Below are 22,361 nucleotides of genomic sequence, written 5' to 3'. Positions count from 1 at the left end.
TGTGACCATATCTGTAAATGAAAGATAGATAGATAGATAGATAGATAGATAGATAGATATCTCCTAATTTAAGCATCTCTCTATAAAGATATATATATAGAGAGAGAGAGAGAAAGAGAGAGATGCTTAAATTAGGAGAACTGCTAGTTTTTGCATCACCAAGGTCAGCCTTTTATGCTTTAGAATTAGGATCAGAATTAAAGCTAGAATTAGGGATAGTGTAGACTTTAGGACTCAAATACTAATGTGTTCCAAGTGAAAAAGGCAAGTGAAGTACTGGGTATGTTTTAAAGTTAGGCGAACTGGCAGCCCAAGTTCCTGCACCATAGGCAGCCCCTTGCCGGCTTCACAGGACCCATGAACCCCTCCCAGAGCCTTCTTGAGCCTAAACGAAGGGGACAACAGTATCCCTTTAGCCCCCCAACTTCAAGGGATCTTGGCGTTTACATATTTCTCAAATATGTCTATCTTGACACTTCTGTTCAAATGGATATAAAGACACTGAACTGCAAGGTCAATGAAGGAACATCCTAAGTGCACATACATTGTTAAACTAATTGATTATAAAGAGTACTGCCTGCTGAAGAAATTAGGTCAGAGCTCAGATATTAGGTATTTTAAAGTTAGGCTAGTTGGTAGGTTTTGCCAATTAGCAATTAGAGTAGCCTCAGGGCTAAGGTTAAAGTTCAATTCAGAGGGTTTCAGTGTTAGCCTTTTCTGTGGTCATCTTGGAAATGAAAATATAGGGAGATCAATGAAAGTTTGGGATAATTGGTGTTTTGGGCATCAGTAAAAGTAGGCTGAGTATTAGGATAAGGATTAGGACAATGTTAAATATTTCTGTGTTCAAAGTTTAAAAGGCACGTGACGTATTGGATGATTGTTAAATTTGGGCTAACTGCTATGTTTATACCTATGCTTGGTGCAGTTAATTTAATGATAGGATTAGCATTCAGATTAGCTTTAGAGCTAGGGTCAGGGTTCCATCTGTAGGGTTTGGCATTAAATTTTTCTGTGATCATACTTGAAAACAAAAGTTAAGTATATGAAGATCTTTACATTTAGGAGAACTGGTAGTTTTGCTATCAGTAAAGATCAGGGTTAGTGTGGATTAGGGTTAGGGTTAGGGCTAGGGTAAGAGTTCGGGGCTGTGTAGTGTTAAGGAATCAAGTATTGATGTGCTCAGGGTTTAAAAGACAAGTGAAGTATTGGGCAGGTACTAATTTGAGCTAATTAGCAGGTTTATGCCTATGCTTGGGTCAGACTTAGTATAATATTACAATTAGCATTAGGATAAACCTAGGTTTAGGGTTAGATTTGTGAAGGTATCAGCTTTTTCTTTGTTCATTCTTAAAAATGAAAGTATAGAAATATTTTTCAATTTAGGATAACTGGTAATATTTGGTTTCAGTAAAGATTAAGCTTAGTATGGGTTAAGGATAGGATTAGAATTAAGGCTATGTTTAGGGTTAAGGGTTGTATATTAACCACATTAGGTTAATATATAACACTAATCATCACGGTCTCAGTCCTCCTGTTGTTCATCGATTTGCTTGAGTGGGCCCAGTAACGTCTCCATTGTGAGACTTCTTGTTACTGTGTTTGGCATATTGAATAGTCACGGGTAGCTTGCCAGGCTTTGCCATGCGGGCAAGATACTCTTGGTAGCTAGCCAGGCTCTCCGAGAGGGGCAGAGGAATTGAACCTGGCATGGCCGGGCTGGCTGTGCACAAGGCAAATGCCCTAGCATTGTGCTATCACTCCAGCCCAACACTAATCATATTAGATGTTAAGAACTGCTGTGTTTAAAGTTAAAAGGGCAAGTGAAATATTGGCTGATTTTTAAATTTTGGCTAACTGGTAGGTTTTTGCTTATGTTATTATCAAACATATAAACTAAACGAAATGGCAGAGAAGTTCTTAAAACAATTATTGATCGCCCTGTGGACATATACAGATGGGAGCACAATGGAACTTGGAAATTTTAACATCCACTCTCATTACTGGACAGAAAATCAGTAAAGAAAAAACAGACCTAAATGAGGAATTTGAAGAGCTGAGATTAATTAGACAGGTATAGAGCAATTAAGTCTCCCAAAGCCAAATATACATTCTCCTCCATTATACACAGAGACTGACCAGATGCTTGAAACAAAACGGGGTCTGTGAGTCAAGAAAATGGAAAACTATCAAATATCTTTCCAGATCACAACATTACAGAGGTATACATTGACCACTAAAAGCAAGACAGGGAAAAAAACTCAAAACAACTGGAGATTAAAACCCTGTTATTGGACAACCAATGAGCCAAGGAAATTAAAAAATTGCTGGAAATAAATGAGAATAAAGATACGCTATCAGAACCTATGGAACACATCAAAAAAAAGTACAAAGTAGGAAGTTTAGGCTTACCTCAAGAAAAAAGAAAAAGCTTAAATAGTCTAACCTAATAGTGTACAAAAATAGAAAAACTGAAACCTATAGTAAGCAGAAGGGAGAAAATAACAAAAATTAGACTAAAAAAATAGGAAGCAAGAAAACAGAAGGCCATATATAGCTCATCAGTAATGTGCTTGATTTCTATGTGAGAGTTCAATCACTAGCACTGCAAATATAAAGAAAAAGAAAATGTGAATTAAGAAAATAATATATAACTTCCGCAGAGAGTGCAGGTCCATGTAATCGCCGCCCCCCCCACAACAGGTTCTGCTGGTGCCCACCCTCCACCCCAACTCAACTTTGGACCCAGAAACCCAGCCGCCACCGCCAGTCCCGGGCAGGGGCCCCTCCAGCAGCCTGAGCCACTTCCGCAGGCAGCACAGGTCCATGTAATGGCCGACCCCCAAAACAGGTCTGTGGACTAGCATCTTGACTGGCTGGGGGCGGGATCATTACTGTAGGGGCGTGGTCTCCATTGCAAGTGGGCGTGGTCTCCCAAAAGTGGGCGTGGCCTTCTTCGCAGCCACGGAACGCTTACGCGGCCGCAGTTATATTTCCCACCCCCAGCACTCTGGACCCTCACCCCAGCCCTTCCCATCTAATTCTGTGGGGAAAAATTCCGGCCACCTACACTACAATACAATAATAATCCACTGGCCTACTCCAAGTCTAACAAAAGACCAATACGCAATAGAAGCTGTATAGAACACCTCCTACAAACCTTCAATAGATGCCCATCATAAGCCAGAGAAAAACTGCCAGAAAAGATCCTCAGACCCTAGAAAGAGAGAAGGGTGTCCACCAGCGACCGGCCTTATCCAGAGTCCTTTCCCACAACAAGAGTGAACAGTGCTGGTGAATTCCAGGGGTTTACCACTAGACAAACAAAACAACGTGAAGAAACAACACAAATCTCCACTACAAGGTGAAAACGAAGAAAAGATTCCCGAACCCTCAACCGGGGTCGCATACATATATGCTCTCCCCGATAAAGAACTCCGGGACGAAATGCAGAGGATGTTCAAGGATCTACTCAAAGAATCAATGGAAGTGATAGCCAGAAAACTAAAAGAAGAAGTGAAAGAAACAATAGAAAGGTTAGTCGAGAAAATACACGAAGAAATGAGAGCAGAAACAAAAAAGCTACAGAAAGAAGTGTCACAGATAAAGGACTCAATAGATGTAATTAAAAACTCAGTAAGTGCCCTTAGCAATAGGATAAGTGCAGCTGAAGAGATGATCAGTGAGCTTGAAGATGAACAACAGAAATCCCATAGGGAAAAACAAGCAATGGAAAAAGATCTCAAAATGGCTCTTAGGAGAATCAGAGACCTAGGGGATGACGCCAAGAGGAACAACATTAGAATCATTGGAGTACCAGAAGGGCGGGGAGGCAATCCCATTGAAAAAGACACAGTCAAAGAAATCATTGCCAAAAAGGTCCCAGAGTTAAAGAATGCAGACATACAGATCCAAGGAGTCAGAAGGGTGCCAGCATAAAGAGACCCCAATAAAAACACTCCAAGGCATATCATAGTCAGAACAATGGATGCTATGGACAGAGACACAATACTACAAGCAACAAGGTCAAAGAAGGAAATCACGTTCAAAGGAGCAACCCTTAGATTTACAGCAGACCTATCAGAGGAAACCCTCCAAGCCCGAAGGCAATGGTGGGATATAGTGAAAAAACTCAATGAAATGAATGCCTCACCAAGAATACTTTATCCAGCTAAACTCTCACTCAAACTCGATGGAACTATACACCATTTTGTAGATAAACAACAGCTCAGGAACTTCATAGACTCAAAACCAAAACTAAAAGAAGGGTTAAAGGGGCTCCTGTAGGATAAGAAAGAAAACACTTAGAAACACAACCAGCCCCTACAGAAACATGGCACAAAAATCCCATGAAAATAATTTCCCTTAATGTCAACGGCTTAAATGCACCAATCAAGAGACATAGAGTGGCAAAATGGATCCAGAAACAGAAACCAACATTCTGCTGTCTACAAGAAACTCATCTGAACAATCAGAGCGAAAACAGACTCAAAGTAAAAGGATGGAAAACAATCCTGCAAGCAAACAACTCCCTGAAAAAAGCTGGGGTGGCCATACTAGTATCCGACAACATTAATTTCACGTTGAAAAATATTAGAAGGGACAGCAAAGGGCACTTTCTCTTCATCAAGGGATACATACAACAGGAAGAAATCACACTCTTAAATGTATACGCACCTAGTGAGGGAACAGCTAAATACTTGAAACAACTGCTAACAGACTTTAAGGAGGACATTGCTATCAGCACAATAGTAGCTGAAGACTTCAACATTGCCCTATCACCTCTGGATAGATCAACAAGAAGAAAACTCAGCAAGGAAACACTGGCTCTGAAAGAAGAAATAGAAAAGAAAGGACTTACAGACCTATACAGGGCTTTACACCCCAAAAAGAAAGAACACACATTCTTCTCCAGTGTGCATGGAACATTCTCCAAAATAGACCATGTGCTAGGCCACAAGACATACCACAGTAGAATCAGGAAGACAGAAATACTACCAACAATCTTTTCAGACCACGATGCACCGAGAATAGAAATGAATCACACACAGACATGGAGAACCAAATCAAACACCTGGAAACTAAACAACTCAATGTTGAGCAACGAATGGATCAGGAAGGAAGTCAAGGATGAAATCAAAAGATACCTGGAAACAAATGAGAATGAAGACACGAGCTACCAGAACTTATGGGATGCAGAGAAAGCCATATTAAGGGGAAAATTTATAGCTCTGCAAGCATACCTAAAGATGGAAGAAAGGATGCACATAAACAACTTGACTTCACAGCTCAAGATCCTAGAAAAGGATCAACAGAAGGAGCCCAAAGTAGGCAGAAGGAACGAGATCATAAAACTTAAAGCAGAAATCAACGATATGGAAACCAAAGAAAAATCTGAAAGATCAATGAAACTAAGAGTTGCTTCTTTGAGAAAATAAATAAGATAGATAAGCCACTAGCAACACTCACAAAGAAAGAGAGAGAGAACCCTAATAAACCGAGTAAGAAATGAGAAGGGGGATATCACAACAGAAACCAAAGAAATTCAAAAGATCATCAGAGGCTACTTTGAAAGTCTGTATGCCACGAAACAAGAGAACCTAGAAGAAATGGATAAATTCCTGGATTCCTATAATCTCCCGAAGCTGAATCAAGAAGATATAGAGTACCTGAATAGACCTATTCACATCAAGGAAATTAAAACTGTAATCAAAAGTCTTCCCAAAAACGAAAGCCCAGGTCTAGATGGATTCACTAGCAAATTTTTCCAAACACTTAAAGACCTATTACCAGTTCTTCTCAAGCTTTTTCAGGAAATTGAAAAAACAGAAATCCTCCCAAACAGTTTCTATGAGGCCCATATCTCCCTAATACCAAAAGGAAACAAAGACACCACAAAAAAAAAGAAAACTACAGGCCGATATCCCTGATGAACACGGATGCGAAGATTCTTAACAAAATACTAGCAAACAGAATTCAACAACTCATCAGAAAGATCATACACCATGACCAAGTGGAATTCACCCCGGGGAGGCAAGGATGGTTTAACATTCGGAAATCAATCAACATAATCCATCATATCAACAAAAGGAAAGATAAAAATCATATGATAATACCAATAGACGCAGAGAAAGCATTTGACAAGATCCAGCACCCATTTATGATGAAAATCCTCACCAAATTGGGGATAGAGGGGACTTTCCTCAATATAGTTAAAGCCATCTACCACAAGCCTACAGCAAGCATCATCCTCGATGAGGAAAAATTAAGAGCCTTCCCCTTAAGATCAGGGACCAGACAAGGATGCCCACTCTCTCCACTACTGTTCAATATAGCACTGGAAGTACTTGCAATAGCGATTAGGCAAGAAAAAGATATTAAGGGCATCCAAGTAGGAAAGGAAGAAATCAAGCTCTCACTATTCGCAGATGATATGATACCATACTGAGAGAACCCTAAAACCTCTACCAAGAAACTCCTAGAAACAATAGATCTGTATAGTAAAGGTGCAGCCTATAAAATCAATACCCAAAAGTCCATGGCTTTCCTATATGCAAATAGTGAGAGAGAAGAAAACGACATGAAGAAAACAATCCCGTTCACAACTGTGCCCCAGAAATTCAACTACCTAGGAATTAGCTTAACTAAAAAAGTAAAGGACCTGTACAAAGAAAACTACAAAACACTGCTTCAGGAAATAAAAGTGGATACGAAGAAATGGAAAAATATCCCCTGTTCATGGATCGGGAGGATTAACATTGTCAAAATGGCAATACTTCCCAAAGCACTGTACAAATTCAACGTGATCCCTATTAGGATACCCATAACATTCTTCAAAGAACTGGAGCAAAAATTCCTGAAATTTATATGGAATAATAAGATCCCACAAGAGCTAAAGCAATTCTTGGGAAAAAGAAAATGGGAGGAATCAACCTCCCTAACTTCAAACTCTACTACAAAGCAGTAATAATTAAAACAGCATGGTACTGGAACAAAGGCAGAACAGCAGACCAATGGAACAGAGTTGAATATACTGACATCTCCCCCCAAACATATGATCACCTAATCTTTGATAAAGGAGCAAGAAATGTGAAATGGAGTAAGGAAAGCCTTCTTAACAAATGGTGCTGGCAAAACTGGACAGCTACATGCAAAAAATTGGGCTCAGATCTCTACCTAACACCATGTACAAAAGTAAGATCAAAATGGATTAAAGACCTCAACATCAGACTGGAATCCATAAGGTACATTGAAGACAAAGTCGGCAAAACCCTCCATGACATTGAAGCTAATGGTGTCTTCAAAGATGTCACGCCACTGGGCTAAGCAAGTGAAAACAAAGATAGACAAATTGGACTATCTTAAACTAAGTAGCTTCTGTACCTCAAAAGAAACAGTGACCAAAATACACAGAATGGGAAAGGATATTCACCAAATACACATCCGACAAAGGGCTGATATCAAGGATATACAAAGTACTGGTTGAACTCCACAAGAAGAAAACATCCAACCCTATCAAAAAATGGGGTGAGGAAATGAACAGAAATTTCATCAAAGATGAAATTCGAATGGCTAAAAGAGACATGAGAAAATGCTCTACATCATTAATCATCAGGGAGATGCAGATCAAAACAACAATGAGATATCATTTCACACCACAGAGACTGGCCCACATCCAAAAGAACAAAAGCAACCGGTGCTGGTGGGGATGTGGCGAGAAAGGGACCCTCCTTCACTGATGGTGGGAATGCCGACTGGTTCAGCCCTTCTGGAAAACAGTATGGACAATTCTCAAAAAACTAGATATTGAGCTCCCATTTGACCCGGCAATTCCACTCCTGGGAATATACCCCGGAGAGGCAAAAAAGTATAGTCTAAGTGACATCCGCAGTTGTCTGTTCATTGCAGCACTGTTTACAATAGCTAGAATCTGGAAAAAACCTGAGTGCCCAAGAACAGATGACTGGTTAAAGAAGCTTTGGTACATCTACACAATGGAATACTATGTAGCTGTCAGAAAGGATGAAATCATGAAATTTACATACAAGTGGTACTACATGAAAAGTATCATGCTAAGTGAAATGAGTCAGAAAGAGAGGGATAGATACAGAAAGACTGCATTCATCTGAGGAACATAAAGTAACAAAATAGGAGACTAACACCCAAGAATAACCGAGATAAGTACCAGGAGGATTACTCCATGGCTCTGAGGACAGCTGCACATGCTAGGGGGAAAGGCAGCTCAGATAGAGAAGGGAGCACCAAATAAAGGGTGTTGGGAGGTGCCTCTCAGGATGGGAAATGCGTGATGAGAGTAGACTATAGTCCGAACAAGATTGCCACTTAATGTCTCTTTTGCAAACCACAGCACTCAAAAGGAGATAGATAACAAAAGGGAATGCCCTGCCACAGTGGTAGGGTGGGATGGGGGGAAGGGGGGTGGGAGGGATACTGGGATTGGTGGTGGTGGAGAATGGGCACTGGTGGAGGGATGGGTATTCGATCACTGTATAACTGAAACCCAAGCACAAAAATTTGTAAGTCTACAACTGTACCTCATGGTGTTTCACCAATAAAAATTTAAGGGAAAAAAAAATACAAAAGGTCAAAGCCAAGTGCTAGTTTACAAAACATGTGATAGACCTTTACCTATACACACATAGGATGAGAACACCCTAATAGATTAGAAATGCAAGGTAAGAGGTTACAGTATAGTACAGAAATACAAAGGATTCTAAGAAATAATTATGAACAAGTTGATACTAGCAAATTGGGGGACCCAGACAAAATTAATACATTTTTATTATCTTTAAAATTTTATTATTTTATTTTTTTATTTATTTATTGAATCACTGTGGGAAAGGTTACAAAGCTTTCAGGTTTATGTCTCAGTCATGCAAATATCAAACACATTTCCCTTTACCAATACTTATTTTTTACCATGAAGAACCCCAATAAAACCCCACCCCCCACCCCTCCCCGTCCCTGTGAAGCAGATGAATTCTAGTTAACACTCTATCTGCTTTGATTAGATTCATTGTTTCAATAAAAGATTCACCACTATTATTTAGAGTTTACCCCCCCCCAAATCAGACATGCTGAAAAAGCATTGTGAAGTGATTTGCTTTCTACGGCTGGGTTCAAGAATTAAATGTTGGTTTTGGATTTCTGCTCTTTTACCTATTGACCCTGGAAGTATTTCTACTGAAAGTCAGATAGTTAAGAAATTGGTTTCTGTGTTCTGGAGTCCTGGCCGTGCTGGAGAGCCGCTCGCGGGGGGCAACCGGTGGCCTCGGTAGGGCGTGAAGGGCGGACCGAAACGCCCCCCTTCCCATGAGGTTTTAGTCGCCCCCACACTCCCGGCTCATACCTGCTGTCCACAAGGCTCCCATGTGGCCGCCATCTTTCTTTCCAGAGAGGAGAGGGCGAATGGGGCAACACCCTTTCCCCTCCGGCAGACTTGATGTCCTGGATCAATGCAGAGTCTGTTCACTTTTCTGCTCCAAGCTGCTGGGTTCTGCATTAAGTCCTTGTGCTTCTGGGGCCATGGCCGTGCTGGAGAGCCGCTCGCGGGGGGCAACTGGTGACCTCGGTAGGGCGTGAAGGACGGACCAGAACGCCCCCCTTCCCATGAGGTTTTAGTCGCCCCCACACCCCCGGCTCATACCTGCTGTCCACAAGGCTCCCATGTGGCCGCCATCTTTCTTTCCAGAGGGAGGAGGGCGGAAGGGAGCAACACCCTTTCCCCTCTGGGCAGAAATGATTGCCTGGATTAACGCATAGTCCTTTCACTTTTCTGCTCCAAGCTGCTGGGTTCTGCATTAGGTCATTGTGCTTCTGGGGCTGTGGCTGTGCTGGAGAGCCGCTCGTGGGGGCAACTGGTGGCCTCGGTAGGGCGTGAAGGGCGGACCGAAACGCCCCCCTTCCCATGAGGTTTTAGTCGCCCCCACACTCCCGGCTCATACCTGCTGTCCACAAGGCTCCCATGTGGCCGCCATCTTTCTTTCCAGAGAGGAGAGGGCGAATGGGGCAACACCCTTTCCCCTCCGGCAGACTTGATGGCCTGGATCAATGCATAGTCCGTTCACTTTTCTGCTCCAAGCTGCTGGGTTCTGCATTAAGCCCTTGTGCTTCTGGGGCTGTGGCCGTGCTGGAGAGCCGCTCGTGGGGGGCAACTGGTGACCTCGGTAGGGCGTGAAGGACGGACCGGAACGCCCCCCTTCCCATGAGGTTTTAGTCGCCCCCACACTCCCGGCTCATACCTGCTGTCCACAAGGCTCCCATGTGGCCGCCATCTTTCTTTCCAGAGAGGAGAGGGCGAATGGGGCAACACCCTTTCCCCTCCAGCAGACTTGATGGCCTGGATCAATGCATAGTCCGTTCACTTTTCTGCTCCAAGCTGCTGGGTTCTGCATTAAGTCCTTGTGCTTCTGGGGCCGTGGCTGTGCTGGAGAGCCGCTCGTGGGGGGCAACTGGTGACCTCGGTAGGGCGTGAAGGACGGACCAGAACGCCCCCCTTCCCATGAGGTTTTAGTCGCCCCCACACCCCCGGCTCATACCTGCTGTCCACAAGGCCCCCATGTGGCCGCCATCTTTCTTTCCAGAGGGAGGAGGGCGGAAGGGAGCAACACCCTTTCCCCTCTGGGCAGAAATGATTGCCTGGATTAACGCATAGTCCTTTCACTTTTCTGCTCCAAGCTGCTGGGTTCTGCATTAAGCCCTTGTGCTTCTGGGGCTGTGGCCGTGCTGGAGAGCCGTTCGTGGGGGGCAACTGGTGACCTCGGTAGGGCGTGAAGGACGGACCGGAACGCCCCCCTTCCCATGAGGTTTTAGTCGCCCCCACACTCCCGGCTCATACCTGCTGTCCACAAGGCTCCCATGTGGCCGCCATCTTTCTTTCCAGAGAGGAGAGGGCGAATGGGGCAACACCCTTTCCCCTCCGGCAGACTTGATGGGCTGGATCAACGCATAGTCCGTTCACTTTTCTGCTCCAAGCTGCTGGGTTCTGCATTAAGCCCTTGTGCTTCTGGGGCTGCGGCCGTGCTGGAGAGCCGCTCGTGGGGGGCAACTGGTGACCTCGGTAGGGCGTGAAGGACGGACCGGAACGCCCCCCTTCCCATGAGGTTTTAGTCGCCCCCACACCCCCGGCTCATACCCGCTGTCCACAAGGCTCCCATGCGGCCGCCATCCTTCTTTCCAGAGAAGAGAGGGCGAATGGGGCAACACCCTTTCCCCTCTGGGCAGAAATGATGGCCTGGGTTAACTCATCGTCCGTTCACTTTTCCGCTCTAAGCTGCTGGTTTCTGCATTAAGTCCTTGTGTTTCTGGGGCTGTGGCCATGCTCCAAACTTAACTCTGATTTTCAGGGAGAAAGATTGGGTGGTTTACTTCTCATTGATCACTTTGTATATAGAGAGATGTCGCGCGGCCGCTTACGCGGCCGCGCGGTTTTGAGAAAAAGTCCTCATTCCCGCATACTCGAGCTGTGTTTGTAGAGGCTTCTGGTCACCAGGGTTCCATCTGGGGGAGGCGGGATGCGGCGCCTACTCCATCTGGAACTTGCCGGTGCTCTCGGCTCTTTTTGGAACCTGTTTTTTCTTTTTTCTTTTCCTCCGGGATCCCGCACCCTCCATGTGTTCCTTCTCTTATTCTGAACGTTTCAAAGATGGCGCTGGGGGGCGGGCTGTGGGCGTGACTTCCGGGATCAGAGGTTACCTGGGAGGTGTAGTCCGGCAGATTTGAGAAAAAGTCCTCGTTCCCGCATACTCGAGCTGTGTTTGTAGAGGCTTCTGGTCACCAGGGTTCCATCTGGGGGAGGCGGGATGCGGCGCCTACTCCATCTGGAACTTGCCGGTGCTCTCGGCTCTTTTTGGAACCTGTTTTTTCTTTTTTTCTTTTCCTCCGGGATCCCGCACCCTCCATGTGTTCCTTCTCTTATTCTGAACGTTTCAAAGATGGCCAAAATTTTATTATTTTTTAAACATTGAATCACAGTGAGATTCACAAAGCTTTCATAGTCACAAAGCTTTCATGATTGGGTTTCAGTCACACAATATTCCAATACCCTACCCATCCCTCTACACCTATGTGAGGTCTGTCTCTGTCTCTGTTTCTGTCTCTCTCTGTCTCCACACCTCACCCCTCCAATTCCCCCTCACCTTTTAGGCATTATGGTTTATAAGACAGATACTGAGAGGCTATAATGTTTGGTCCTTTACTACTTTTGGCACGCATCTTCCATCCAGAGCAATTCCTTCCAATCATCATAGTCACAGTGCTCCCTTCTCTATCCCAACTGCCTTCCCCAATACTTGAGGCAGGCTTCCAAATGTGGATCAATCCTCCTGGCCCTTGTTTCTGTTATGACCCTTGGGTGTTAGTCTCATACTACGTTTTTTAATATCCCACAAATGAGTGCAGTCATCAACACCTGACCCTCTTCCTCTGACTCATTTCATTCTGCATGATATTCTCTGTGTCCATCCATTTATAAGCAAATTCCATTACTTCGTTTTTTTTCTAACAGCTGCATAGTATTTCACTGTGTAGATGTACCACTATTTCTTTAACCAGTTGTCTGTTCTCCGGCACTTAGGTTAAGTAAGAATACATTTTTAGAATCATACAACCTTCTGGAACTGAACAGGAAAGAAAGAGAAAATGAGAACAGACCAGCTACGCTGGATGAAGTCAAAATGTAATAAAATATCACCCCAAATACAACATCCCAGGTCGAAAGGGGTTTTCTCTAGTGAATTTTACAAAACCTTCAGAGAGGACCTTTTTTTCTCAAGCTCTTACACAAAATCAAAGAAATGGACTTTCTTCCTAAGAACTTCCTTAATACAATAAGCAGACAAAAATCTCACTAAAAAAGAAAGCAGTCGACCAATACCTGGATGAATATAGATGTAGTGATTCCAATCACATCAACGGAAAGTAAACAAAACTCAGATTCCCCAGGACAGGGGAAATGGCTCAAAGGACTGGGGTGCATGCTTTGCAAGTGGGAGACTCAGGCTCAGTCAACAACACCAATGGTCCCCTGAGCATTTTCAGGAGCAATCCCCAAGAACCACACCAGGAATTGCCTCAAGCATGAGAGGTGTTCCAAGAACAAATAAAAATGACATGATCATATCTGTAGTTGTAGAGAGAGCTTATGATGAGATTCAACACCCGTTTATGACCAAAGGAAAATAAAACTCTCAAAAAAAAAGGAAAAAGAAGAAAAAAACCCTCTCAATGGGGGCTAGAATAATAGTACAGTAGGGTATTTGCCTTCCATGCTGCCAGTTCAGGTTCAATCCTGGCACTACATGTCGGCCCCTGAGCATCACCAGGATTTAACTCTGAACATAGAGCCAGAAGCAAGCCCTGCTCATCACTAGGTGCAGGCCAAAAACAATTTAAAAACAACAGCAACAACAACAACAAATAAAAACCCCACTACTCTCAAAAAAAGTAGGTATAAGAGAACTTAGTTAAATATAGTAAAGGCTATATATAACAATACTTACAGACAACACCATACATAATTAATTGCTAAAGAACTGAAGCCCTTTTCATTAAGATCAGCCTGAAGGTCTCTTTTCATCACTATTATTCAACACAGTATTGGAGCTCTGGTCACATTTATTATGCAGAAAAATTAAAGAGAATCAAATAGAAAAGATGTTAAACTACCAATTACTGCAAACTCTAATGTCATTAGTATCTCCCAGATTCACAGATTCATCTCTTCAATTTAAGACTTATCTATCCAGTCTTCCCTTTTCCCCTGAATTTCTTTTCCTGAGCACGTAGAAACTCTGAACAAGAGTGTGCTGGAACAGTCTAAGGCATCATCTTACCTGCTTCTGCTGTCCATGGACCAATATCCCTTGTTGCCTGATGTCCAATGTCCAAAAAACTCCCACTCTACAGATTTTGTCCATTTTTGTGATTATTAGGTGCTCGCACAAAACCATTCCCTATTACCATGGTAGCCAGAATCAGTAGTTCCTCTAGTTTGGTTATTTTTTTTTTTAGTTGGGGGAGGACTTAGGAAGAGGAGATCACATGAGGTGGTGTTCTGGGCTATTCATGGTACAGTGCCCCAGAGACACTCCTAGCAGTGCTCATGAGACCATGTGGTACCAGTAACCAAACCCAGGGTTCCCCCATGAAAAGCATGCACTCCAGCCCTCTGAGTCATCTCTCTACTCCTGAAGTGTTTTAAAATTGAATATGATAGGATTTAAAGGCATTACAGGATGAAAATAACCTTACCTTATTAACGTGTCATCATCCACAATGACTAACCATGGAATTTTGTCATGGCTATAATTCAAAAACCTTTCCAAAATGGCAAATGTCTTTCCACAATGACCTAAGAAAGGCAAGGAAAAAAAAAAACCCCTTACAATGTGTTATTTTCTTTAAAATACATAGTTCATTTTTAAACATTTTATTTAAATTCGAAGTGCTATAAGTAAAAGTCCTAAATGTTGAAAATACCCTTTTAATTTGAAAAATTTTAATTAACCTTTTCTAAAAAGTGCTGGAGCAATAGGACAGCGGGTAGGGCAGTTGCCTCGCATGTAGCCAACCTAGTCGACCCAAGTTCTATTACTCCACCCCTCTCAGAGAGCCCAGCAAGCTACCAAGGCAAGCTACCCGTGATGTGTTCAATATGCCAAACACAGTAACAACAAAGTCTCACAATGGAGATGTTACTGGGCCCATTCGAACAAATTTATGAACAATGGTAGGACAGTGCTACAGTGAATTTCATAATGAACCAGTAAGAAATTTAAGATATCATAAAAAACAAATGACTCACTTCACACAGGAGGAAATGGAGACTTCAAAATGAAAGGAATTACACAAGGTCAGACAGTTAACGTGAAAGAAATTCTACATAATAACATTTTAAGTCCCAAAGAAATTACAGAAAGATGACATAATTTCTTAAAGATATTCATTCTGAAGAAACTGTTAGAATTTCAAGCACTGCAATCATATAGAAGCAAAGGTGCAAAAAATAGATTACACTTTCATTCAATGATTTCATAAATGTTTGCTAGTAAGCTTCTGATATGCTAGATCCTGTGGCAGGTTTTAGAATTTACACTAGAGACACAACGTTAAATAAAGATGGAGTTAGAGTCTTTGGATGCCAACAGATAAATGACTATATTTCAATAGAAAATGCTGGGTGTTAGAAGAAAAAAAATGTTTGGAAGGAGAAATGTAGTGAAATATGCTCATTTCATATTTGATGACATAATTATACTAAACATTAATCATTACTGCTGGTCAATTTGATATTTATTTTCTCTATATTCCTCATCTTTTTATTTATTTTTAACCATTATGGTATGGAGTTTTAAAAGGCATCTCAAAGTCCTCTTGGAATTAGTTAGAAGACAAATATGAGCAATAATTAGATCACACTGAAAACAAAAAAAAATCAAATTAAGAAGTACATGCATAAATGATTCTTAAAGTCAACCTAAGTTGAAATCTATAAAGAACAACTTTTAAAAAATCAGTCTGTGACCTTTCTTTCCCGAAACAGACAGTAACAGACTCAGTAAAATACTTAAAAATACTTCATCTTATCAAAAATATTGGTAATTATAGAAATAGCATACATGATTCTATCCTGTAAGGTATTTATTCTACACTGTCATTCACTGTAAGATGAATGACACCATCCCAAATTAATCAAAATGGTACTTGCTACGAAAAGATAATCATCTTATTGCTTTTACTTTTCTATTTCCAAAAGGATTTGGAGAACCAGAAAACTAAAGAAAATACATGGTGGGAAGAGAGGATCAAAATTAAGATGAAAAGGGACCTGGTATGTGGCTCAGCATTAGAGTTACTTGTCTTACAGTCTGGCAGGTATCAGGCCTTGGGTCAAGCCTCAGCACCACAAATACCAGTGATAATAATAATAATTATAATATTATGAAGGTTGGGAGGGAAGGAAATATTATGAGTCTGAGGTTGGGAGGGAAGGAAAGAAAAATACATAAGGCAAGATCATACTATAATAAAGTAAGTAAGTAAAGGCCCTCCCGTTGTTCATCGATTTGCTCGAGGGGGCCCAGTAACATCTCCATTGGAGACTTTGTTGTTACTGTGTCTGGCATATCGAATACGTCACGGGGAGCTTGCCAGGCTCTGCCATGTGGGCGAGATACTCTCAGTAGCTTGCCGGTCTCTCCGAGAGGGGCGGAGGAATCGAACTCGGGTCAGCCATGTCGGCTGCGTGCAAGGCAAACGCCCTACCGCTGTGCTATGTCAACTTTCTAGATTAACAGGACATTTTGAATCAGAGAAGTGGTAAGAATTCAGAACTCACCTCTCTCTGTGTTAGGAACTCCCAAGTCTACCGTCGGAATGGAACTTTCTGCGTAATCACTATAGTACTCAATGAGTCTAGCCTGATGTTCCCAAGTCTGCTTCACGATGGGGACTGAAACAAACAGAGAGGAAATATAACTGGTACAGCTATGAAGTAAGCTTGAAATCTCAAAAGGGCAGCAAAATGACCTAAAGATGGAAAACACCATGACTTTTGATTATCCAAATGTTTCTAGACTCAGAGCTTGCTTTTCTACCCTGAGAAATGCAGGGGTGGGTTACAGATGGCAGCACATGAACTAACCCTCGATTTTAATATACATAATATACCACAGAGCCAGGCACTTCTTCCTGGTGAAGATACATTTACTTTCATATAATGGTTCTATTTCTAGTCCGATTACACTGCTGTGCTTAATTTTAACTGATTTTTCTCTTTCCCCAATCTCACTTAAAAGTCACAAGTGGGGTTTTTAGGTGCCTTTTAGGGAAGTGGGAAAGTTCGATGTTTTAACATTGCTAGATTCTTAATAGAATTCACTCTATAACTTTGCATACAATAAGCAGGAGACTTCTAAGGATGAGAACAGTCTTTGTGGTTCTGGCCAAGATGTAAACTTGTTTTGTGCACAAGGAGTGATCATGAAAGAGAGATTCAATAAAACTCCCCATTCCCTCCCTCCCCCAACACACACACACACACACACACACACACACACACACACACACACAACACTCAATGATTCCAACAGGCCCACCTGTATGAAAAGAGCATCATCCTGCAACTGAGAACATGATAACATATTGTGTTGCACTTTTGAAAAATGTACCAAAAATATCATTCAGAATCCAATTTGAGACTCTTAACAGATGAACTGTCTTAACTCAACGAACACAAACACAAAAACTTTCCTGGTTTTCTGTATTGTAGGCAGGAATGCTCAAAGGTCTCCGCAGCCTGACACAAAGAATTCCGCCCTGATCACGATTTAATTTCAACTTGCTTAATCAACTTGCAGAGTAATTATTTTCTTCTACACTTAAATTTAAGGTCACTGTCTGCATATTAAGAACAGTGGGTTTCTGCTATTAGAAAAGATCACCATTTGTAGATTTTATACTTTGTAAACGTAAGACTAAATCTGACGAATCACATCTTCAAGTTGGTATATTGATATTTTATTACATTATTTATCTTTTCCTTTTCCCCAACTCATATCAAAATAAATTATATGCAAGAACTGTCAATGAAGTAGCAAAATTAAGCATTTAGCAATGCAACTCAAGTAGAGTCAAACTCAGACAGGTCATAGGTTTAAAGTATAAAAAGCACCATTCCAAAGTACTTATCTACTTGCTTTTAAGAAAGAAAAAAATCTCAAGAATTCTGGACATTTATTGTAATTGTCTCCAAATTACATACCTTAGTTTATTAAATAACGTGTTGAGACATTAAAATATAATATTCTACAACCATAGAAAGATAAAGTTATAAGGACTGCTTTTAGGCAAAATAGACAAAAATGCATTAAGTAATAGACTAGGTTGCTAGGGGGTGAGTGAAGACAAAAGAACAGAAAAAAAATTCTTGCTCTGTTCTGCTTCCAAATTCCAGCACAACAGAAGTCTTAACCTTGGCACCACAGTGGCAAATTGCTTTGCATATAATAAGCAGGAGAACTTATCCCAGAAAGGGCTCCCTGCAGCATGAAGCTGCTAAATAAATGCTCAGTCTCTTGGGTAAACTGTATTCCACTGCATAAATCTGGGAAAAGCTGTGAGCAAGGTCAGGTATTTTCCTCAGTCCCCAGGACTCAGTTCTGCAAGCTGCAAACTGCACTTGTGTTTTGTGCAGTCTTTAGATTTCTGTTTGTTCTCAAAGCTTTATTAAACAACACAGATGTTTCTCTTCAATTTGCTACTTTAAAGGAAATTAAAATCAAGTATGAGTTAGCTCTTACCTATCCCTAACTCCATGCTTCAAATTTTAGTGTGAAGCCACTGAATCAGAACTTTCACTAAAGATAAAGTTACGGATGATTTGTTGGTGGCCAATGCCTCACACAGAGCCTGGCTTGTGGGTCAATGAATAATTGAATGAGAACTGAATTTTGCAGGAACCCCAACAAAAGGCCCGCAGCTACTTTCACAACTAGCTTTAGAGATGGTTTCATGTGTAATGGCAATTCATCCTTTGATACAAAACTACTACCATCATCACCAATCACTTTAAAATAGAATCATTTTACTGTAGAAAGATATTATGATTCTATAATACCAAAGGCATTCAAGACTTTCTATCATCTGTTCCCTTATCTGTTCCTGTGCATTTGTTGGCTCTCTCAGCTGCACAAAAACCTAAAGGCTAAGGATTCTACACAATATCTGGTGAAGGCTTTATTTTCAATTGAGGTTGATTCTAAATCGCTTAAAATTTTAAAAGCACTGTTCAATGTTTTAACACTGCTAGATTCTTAATAGAATTCACTCTATAATTTATTGGAATAGTTTATATTGGGCTGGAGCGATAGCACAGCAGTAAAGCATCTGCCTTGCATGTGGCCAACCTGGTCGACCCGGGTTCGATTCCTCTGCCTTCTCGGAGAGCCTGGCAAGCTACCAAGAGTATCTCGTCCACTTCACGCCCTACCGAGGTCACCAGTTGCCCCCCACGAGCGGCTCTCCAGCACAGCCACGGCCCCAGAAGCACAAGGACTTAATGCAGAACCCAGCAGCTTGGAGCAGAAAAGTGAACGGACTATGCATTGACCCAGGCCATCAAGTCTGCCGGAGGGGAAAGGGTGTTGCCCCATTCACCCTCTCCTCTCTGGAAAGAAAGATGGCGGCCACATGGGAGCCTTGTGGACAGCAGGTATGAGCCGGGGGAGTGGGGGCGACTAAAACCTCATGGGTCGGGGGGCGTTCCGGTCCGTCCTTCACGCCCTACCGAGGTCACAAGTCGCCCCCCGCGAGCGGCTCTCCAGCACGGCCATGGCCCCAGAAGCACAAGGACTTAATGCAGAACCCAGCAGCTTGGAGCAGAAAAGTGAACGGACTATGCGTTGATCCAGCCCATCAAGTCTGCCGGAGGGGAAAGGGTGTTGCCCCATTCGCCCTCTCCTCTCTGGAAAGAAAGATGGCGGCCACATGGGAGCCTTGTGGACAGCAGGTATGAGCCGGGAGTGTGGGGGCGACTAAAACCTCATGGGAAGGGGGGCGTTTCGCTCCGCCCTTCACGCCCTACCGAGGCCACCAGTTGCCCCCAACGAGCGGCTCTCCAGCACGGCCACGACTCCAGAACACAGAAACCAATTTCTTAACTATCTGACTTTCAGTAGAAATACTTCCAGGGTCAATAGGTAAAAGAGCAGAAATCCAAAACCAACATTTAATTCTTGAACCCAGCTGTAGAAAGCAAATCACTTCACAATGCTTTTTCAGCATGTCTGATTTGGGGGGGGGGGGGGGGGGTAAACTAAATAATAGTGGTGAGTCTTTTATTGAAACAATCTAATCAAAGCGGATAGAGTGTTAACTAGAATTCATCTGCCTCACAGGGACGGGGAGGGGTGGGGGGTGGGGTTTTATTGGGGTTCTTCATGGGAAAAAATAAGTATTGGTAAAGGGAAATGTGTTTGATATTTGCATGACTGAGACATAAACCTGAAAGCTTTGTAACCTTTCCCACAGTGATTCAATAAATAAAAAATAAATAAATAAATAAATAAATAAAAAAAAAAGAGTATCTCGTCCACATGGCAAAGCCTGGCAAGCTACCCATGATGTATTCGATATGCCAAACACAGTAACAACAAGTCACAATGGTGAAATTACTGGGCTCGCTCGAGTAAATCGATGAACAATGGGAGGACAGTGACAGTGACAGTGACAGTTTATATTGAGGGACTGTATTCCTAAAGATACTGAACTTTGAGAATATATTTTAATATAGCTACATGATCCATTATTTCATTTCTAACAAAGAGAATCATACTTTCTACCACATAATAAAACAGTGAATGCAATATTCAAGAAAATTGGCTGGAAGATTAGTAAAACTAGAGCAAAGTGAACACTGTATTGTTAAAAAACAAACAATAAACTCCACCATACCAAATGACCTGCCTCTTCCACATGGCTTTGCAGCCGCAAAGCAGATGCCTCCCTATGAGGCACTGTGGCACTGGTACTCACATTTCTTTCCCTGGTGAACGTGCCTGCAAAACTCTGATTACAAATGAAAACGGATCTGACACTTGAATGGATAGTGTACCAACACTACCAAACAATCAAAAATGAATGATCCTTCTAATGTTAAGGGATCTGCTCTTTTGAATTGACATATGGACCTTTTCTTTGGTCTCAGTATGCAAATCAAAAGTCATTACATCAGGTTGCTTTTCTCTTCTGCAGCAAGGATTGCAGAGATAGACACCAGCACTGCACTGTAAAGCTTGATTTTAAAAGGGCATTGGGAGGGCTGAAAGACATCCCTGCTGGCTGATTTGAAACCACCTTTCTGAGCAATCAGGAATATCTTCAGCTGTTCAGCTGTCACAGGAGACCTGAACTAATTAATACCCAACTCTTTTCCTCTTCAATAAATGAATCACTTCGGGGCTGGAGTGACAGTACAGCAAGTAGGACGTTTGCCTTGCATGAGGCAGACCTGCGTTCGATTTCCAGCATCCCACATGGTTCCCAAGTACCGCCAGGGGTGATTCCTGAGTGCATGAGCCAGGAGTAGCCCCCATGCATCGCCGGGTATGATCCCCCAAAAAAGCAAAATAAATAAATAAATTGTTAAAAAAATAATTAATTAATCACTTTCTTTATCACAGGGCATGGCCTTCCACTTGTTTTTAATCCCAGTAAACCTGCAAGCCTCTCTAAGCAAAGAGAAGAGGCAAAGAACCACCACAACACACATTTTTATAAATTTGTCCAGATTTGTCTGCTCTAGACAAGATCACTGCAGTAAGCCAACAAGAAAGGGTTCGTGTATTAATTGGAAAGGACTAAAGTGTTTCCTTTTAGGAGCTCAGGGAGCAGTCGAAAGGAACTAAAGGCTGAGCAACAGTCATTTAACTTCCTTAACTAGAGGAAGATGGCAAGCAAGGTGCATCTCAGAACCCATTTGAAGAACACAACCAGTGGTTGCCTGGAGATAGCAGACACATGCTCAGAAACTGCATGGCTGAACAAGGCAATGGGAATTCTTCACATTCACTGACAGCTCACAAAGAAAAACATACACCCCAAAAGGAAGTGGTAGACTTGAATATTAAAGCTCTAGAGCGCATTTTCTTGCTTCAATATAATTGCACATGCTAGGCCAATCCAGCACTTAACAACGTTTGATTTTTTAGTTTTTTTAAAACTTTAAATACTTTTTTTGCAGGGAGTCTTGCTATTTTACTGGTGTCATTGAGTATAACTAACTTAAGCCAAAAAATAAAATGTATTTCTCCTGTGTCCGAAGTGTTGATGTATTTCTTTTAAACCAGAATCAAGACACATAGAAAGATAAATATCCAGTTAGGCTCTTTATACAATTTTTAAAAATATAATATAGATAGATTTGGGGGGTGAGGATTGGGTATACACCCAGTGGTGCTAAAGGCTTACTCCTGGCCATGTCCTCAGGGATCACTCTTAGGGACACTTGGGAGATATATATACAGAGCCAGTGATCAAACCAGCGTCAGTCACATGCAGGAGAAGAACCCACACCCCTCTTCTCTCTCTGGTCCATGTGATCTAACTTCAAGAAATTTTGGAACTTGGTCTTATTATCAATTCAATGTCTACTTTCTGGTCTTGTGCAGAATGTCCCATCCCTCACCCTCATCCTGGAAGGGACAGGTGTTCTAAGGAGCCTGAGTGGGGCTTTACTGTGTCTTCTTCTACTCAGTACTACAGCAGCACCCCCATAAGTGAGAACCCGCCACCAGGTAAGTCCTCTGCAGCATCTCTATGAGACTGTGCAGACTCTCTGTGTT

The 22,361-nt window shown here is 42.1% G+C and overlaps 1 protein-coding gene across 1 annotated transcript in view; it reads right to left on the bottom strand.

Annotated features, from left to right (window-relative positions):
- B3GLCT (beta 3-glucosyltransferase) overlaps positions 1-22,361 on the bottom strand; it is a 166,550-nt gene that overhangs the window by 40,786 nt on the left and 103,403 nt on the right. Inside the window, exons 11-12 of the mRNA XM_056109793.1 lie at positions 16,358-16,471; positions 14,272-14,371 (exon numbers count right to left, since the gene is read on the bottom strand). Coding sequence (XP_055965768.1) covers positions 14,272-14,371; positions 16,358-16,471 — 214 coding nt within the window. The remainder of the gene's footprint in view (positions 1-14,271; positions 14,372-16,357; positions 16,472-22,361) is intronic.

The sequence above is a fragment of the Sorex fumeus genome, unplaced genomic scaffold (assembly GCF_029834395.1).
Source record: "Sorex fumeus unplaced genomic scaffold, SorFum_2.1 ptg000008l, whole genome shotgun sequence".
NCBI classification, from domain to species: domain Eukaryota; kingdom Metazoa; phylum Chordata; class Mammalia; order Eulipotyphla; family Soricidae; genus Sorex; species Sorex fumeus.
Note: the sequence above shows the minus strand (reverse complement) of the source record. Positions and strands in the feature narration are given on the sequence as shown.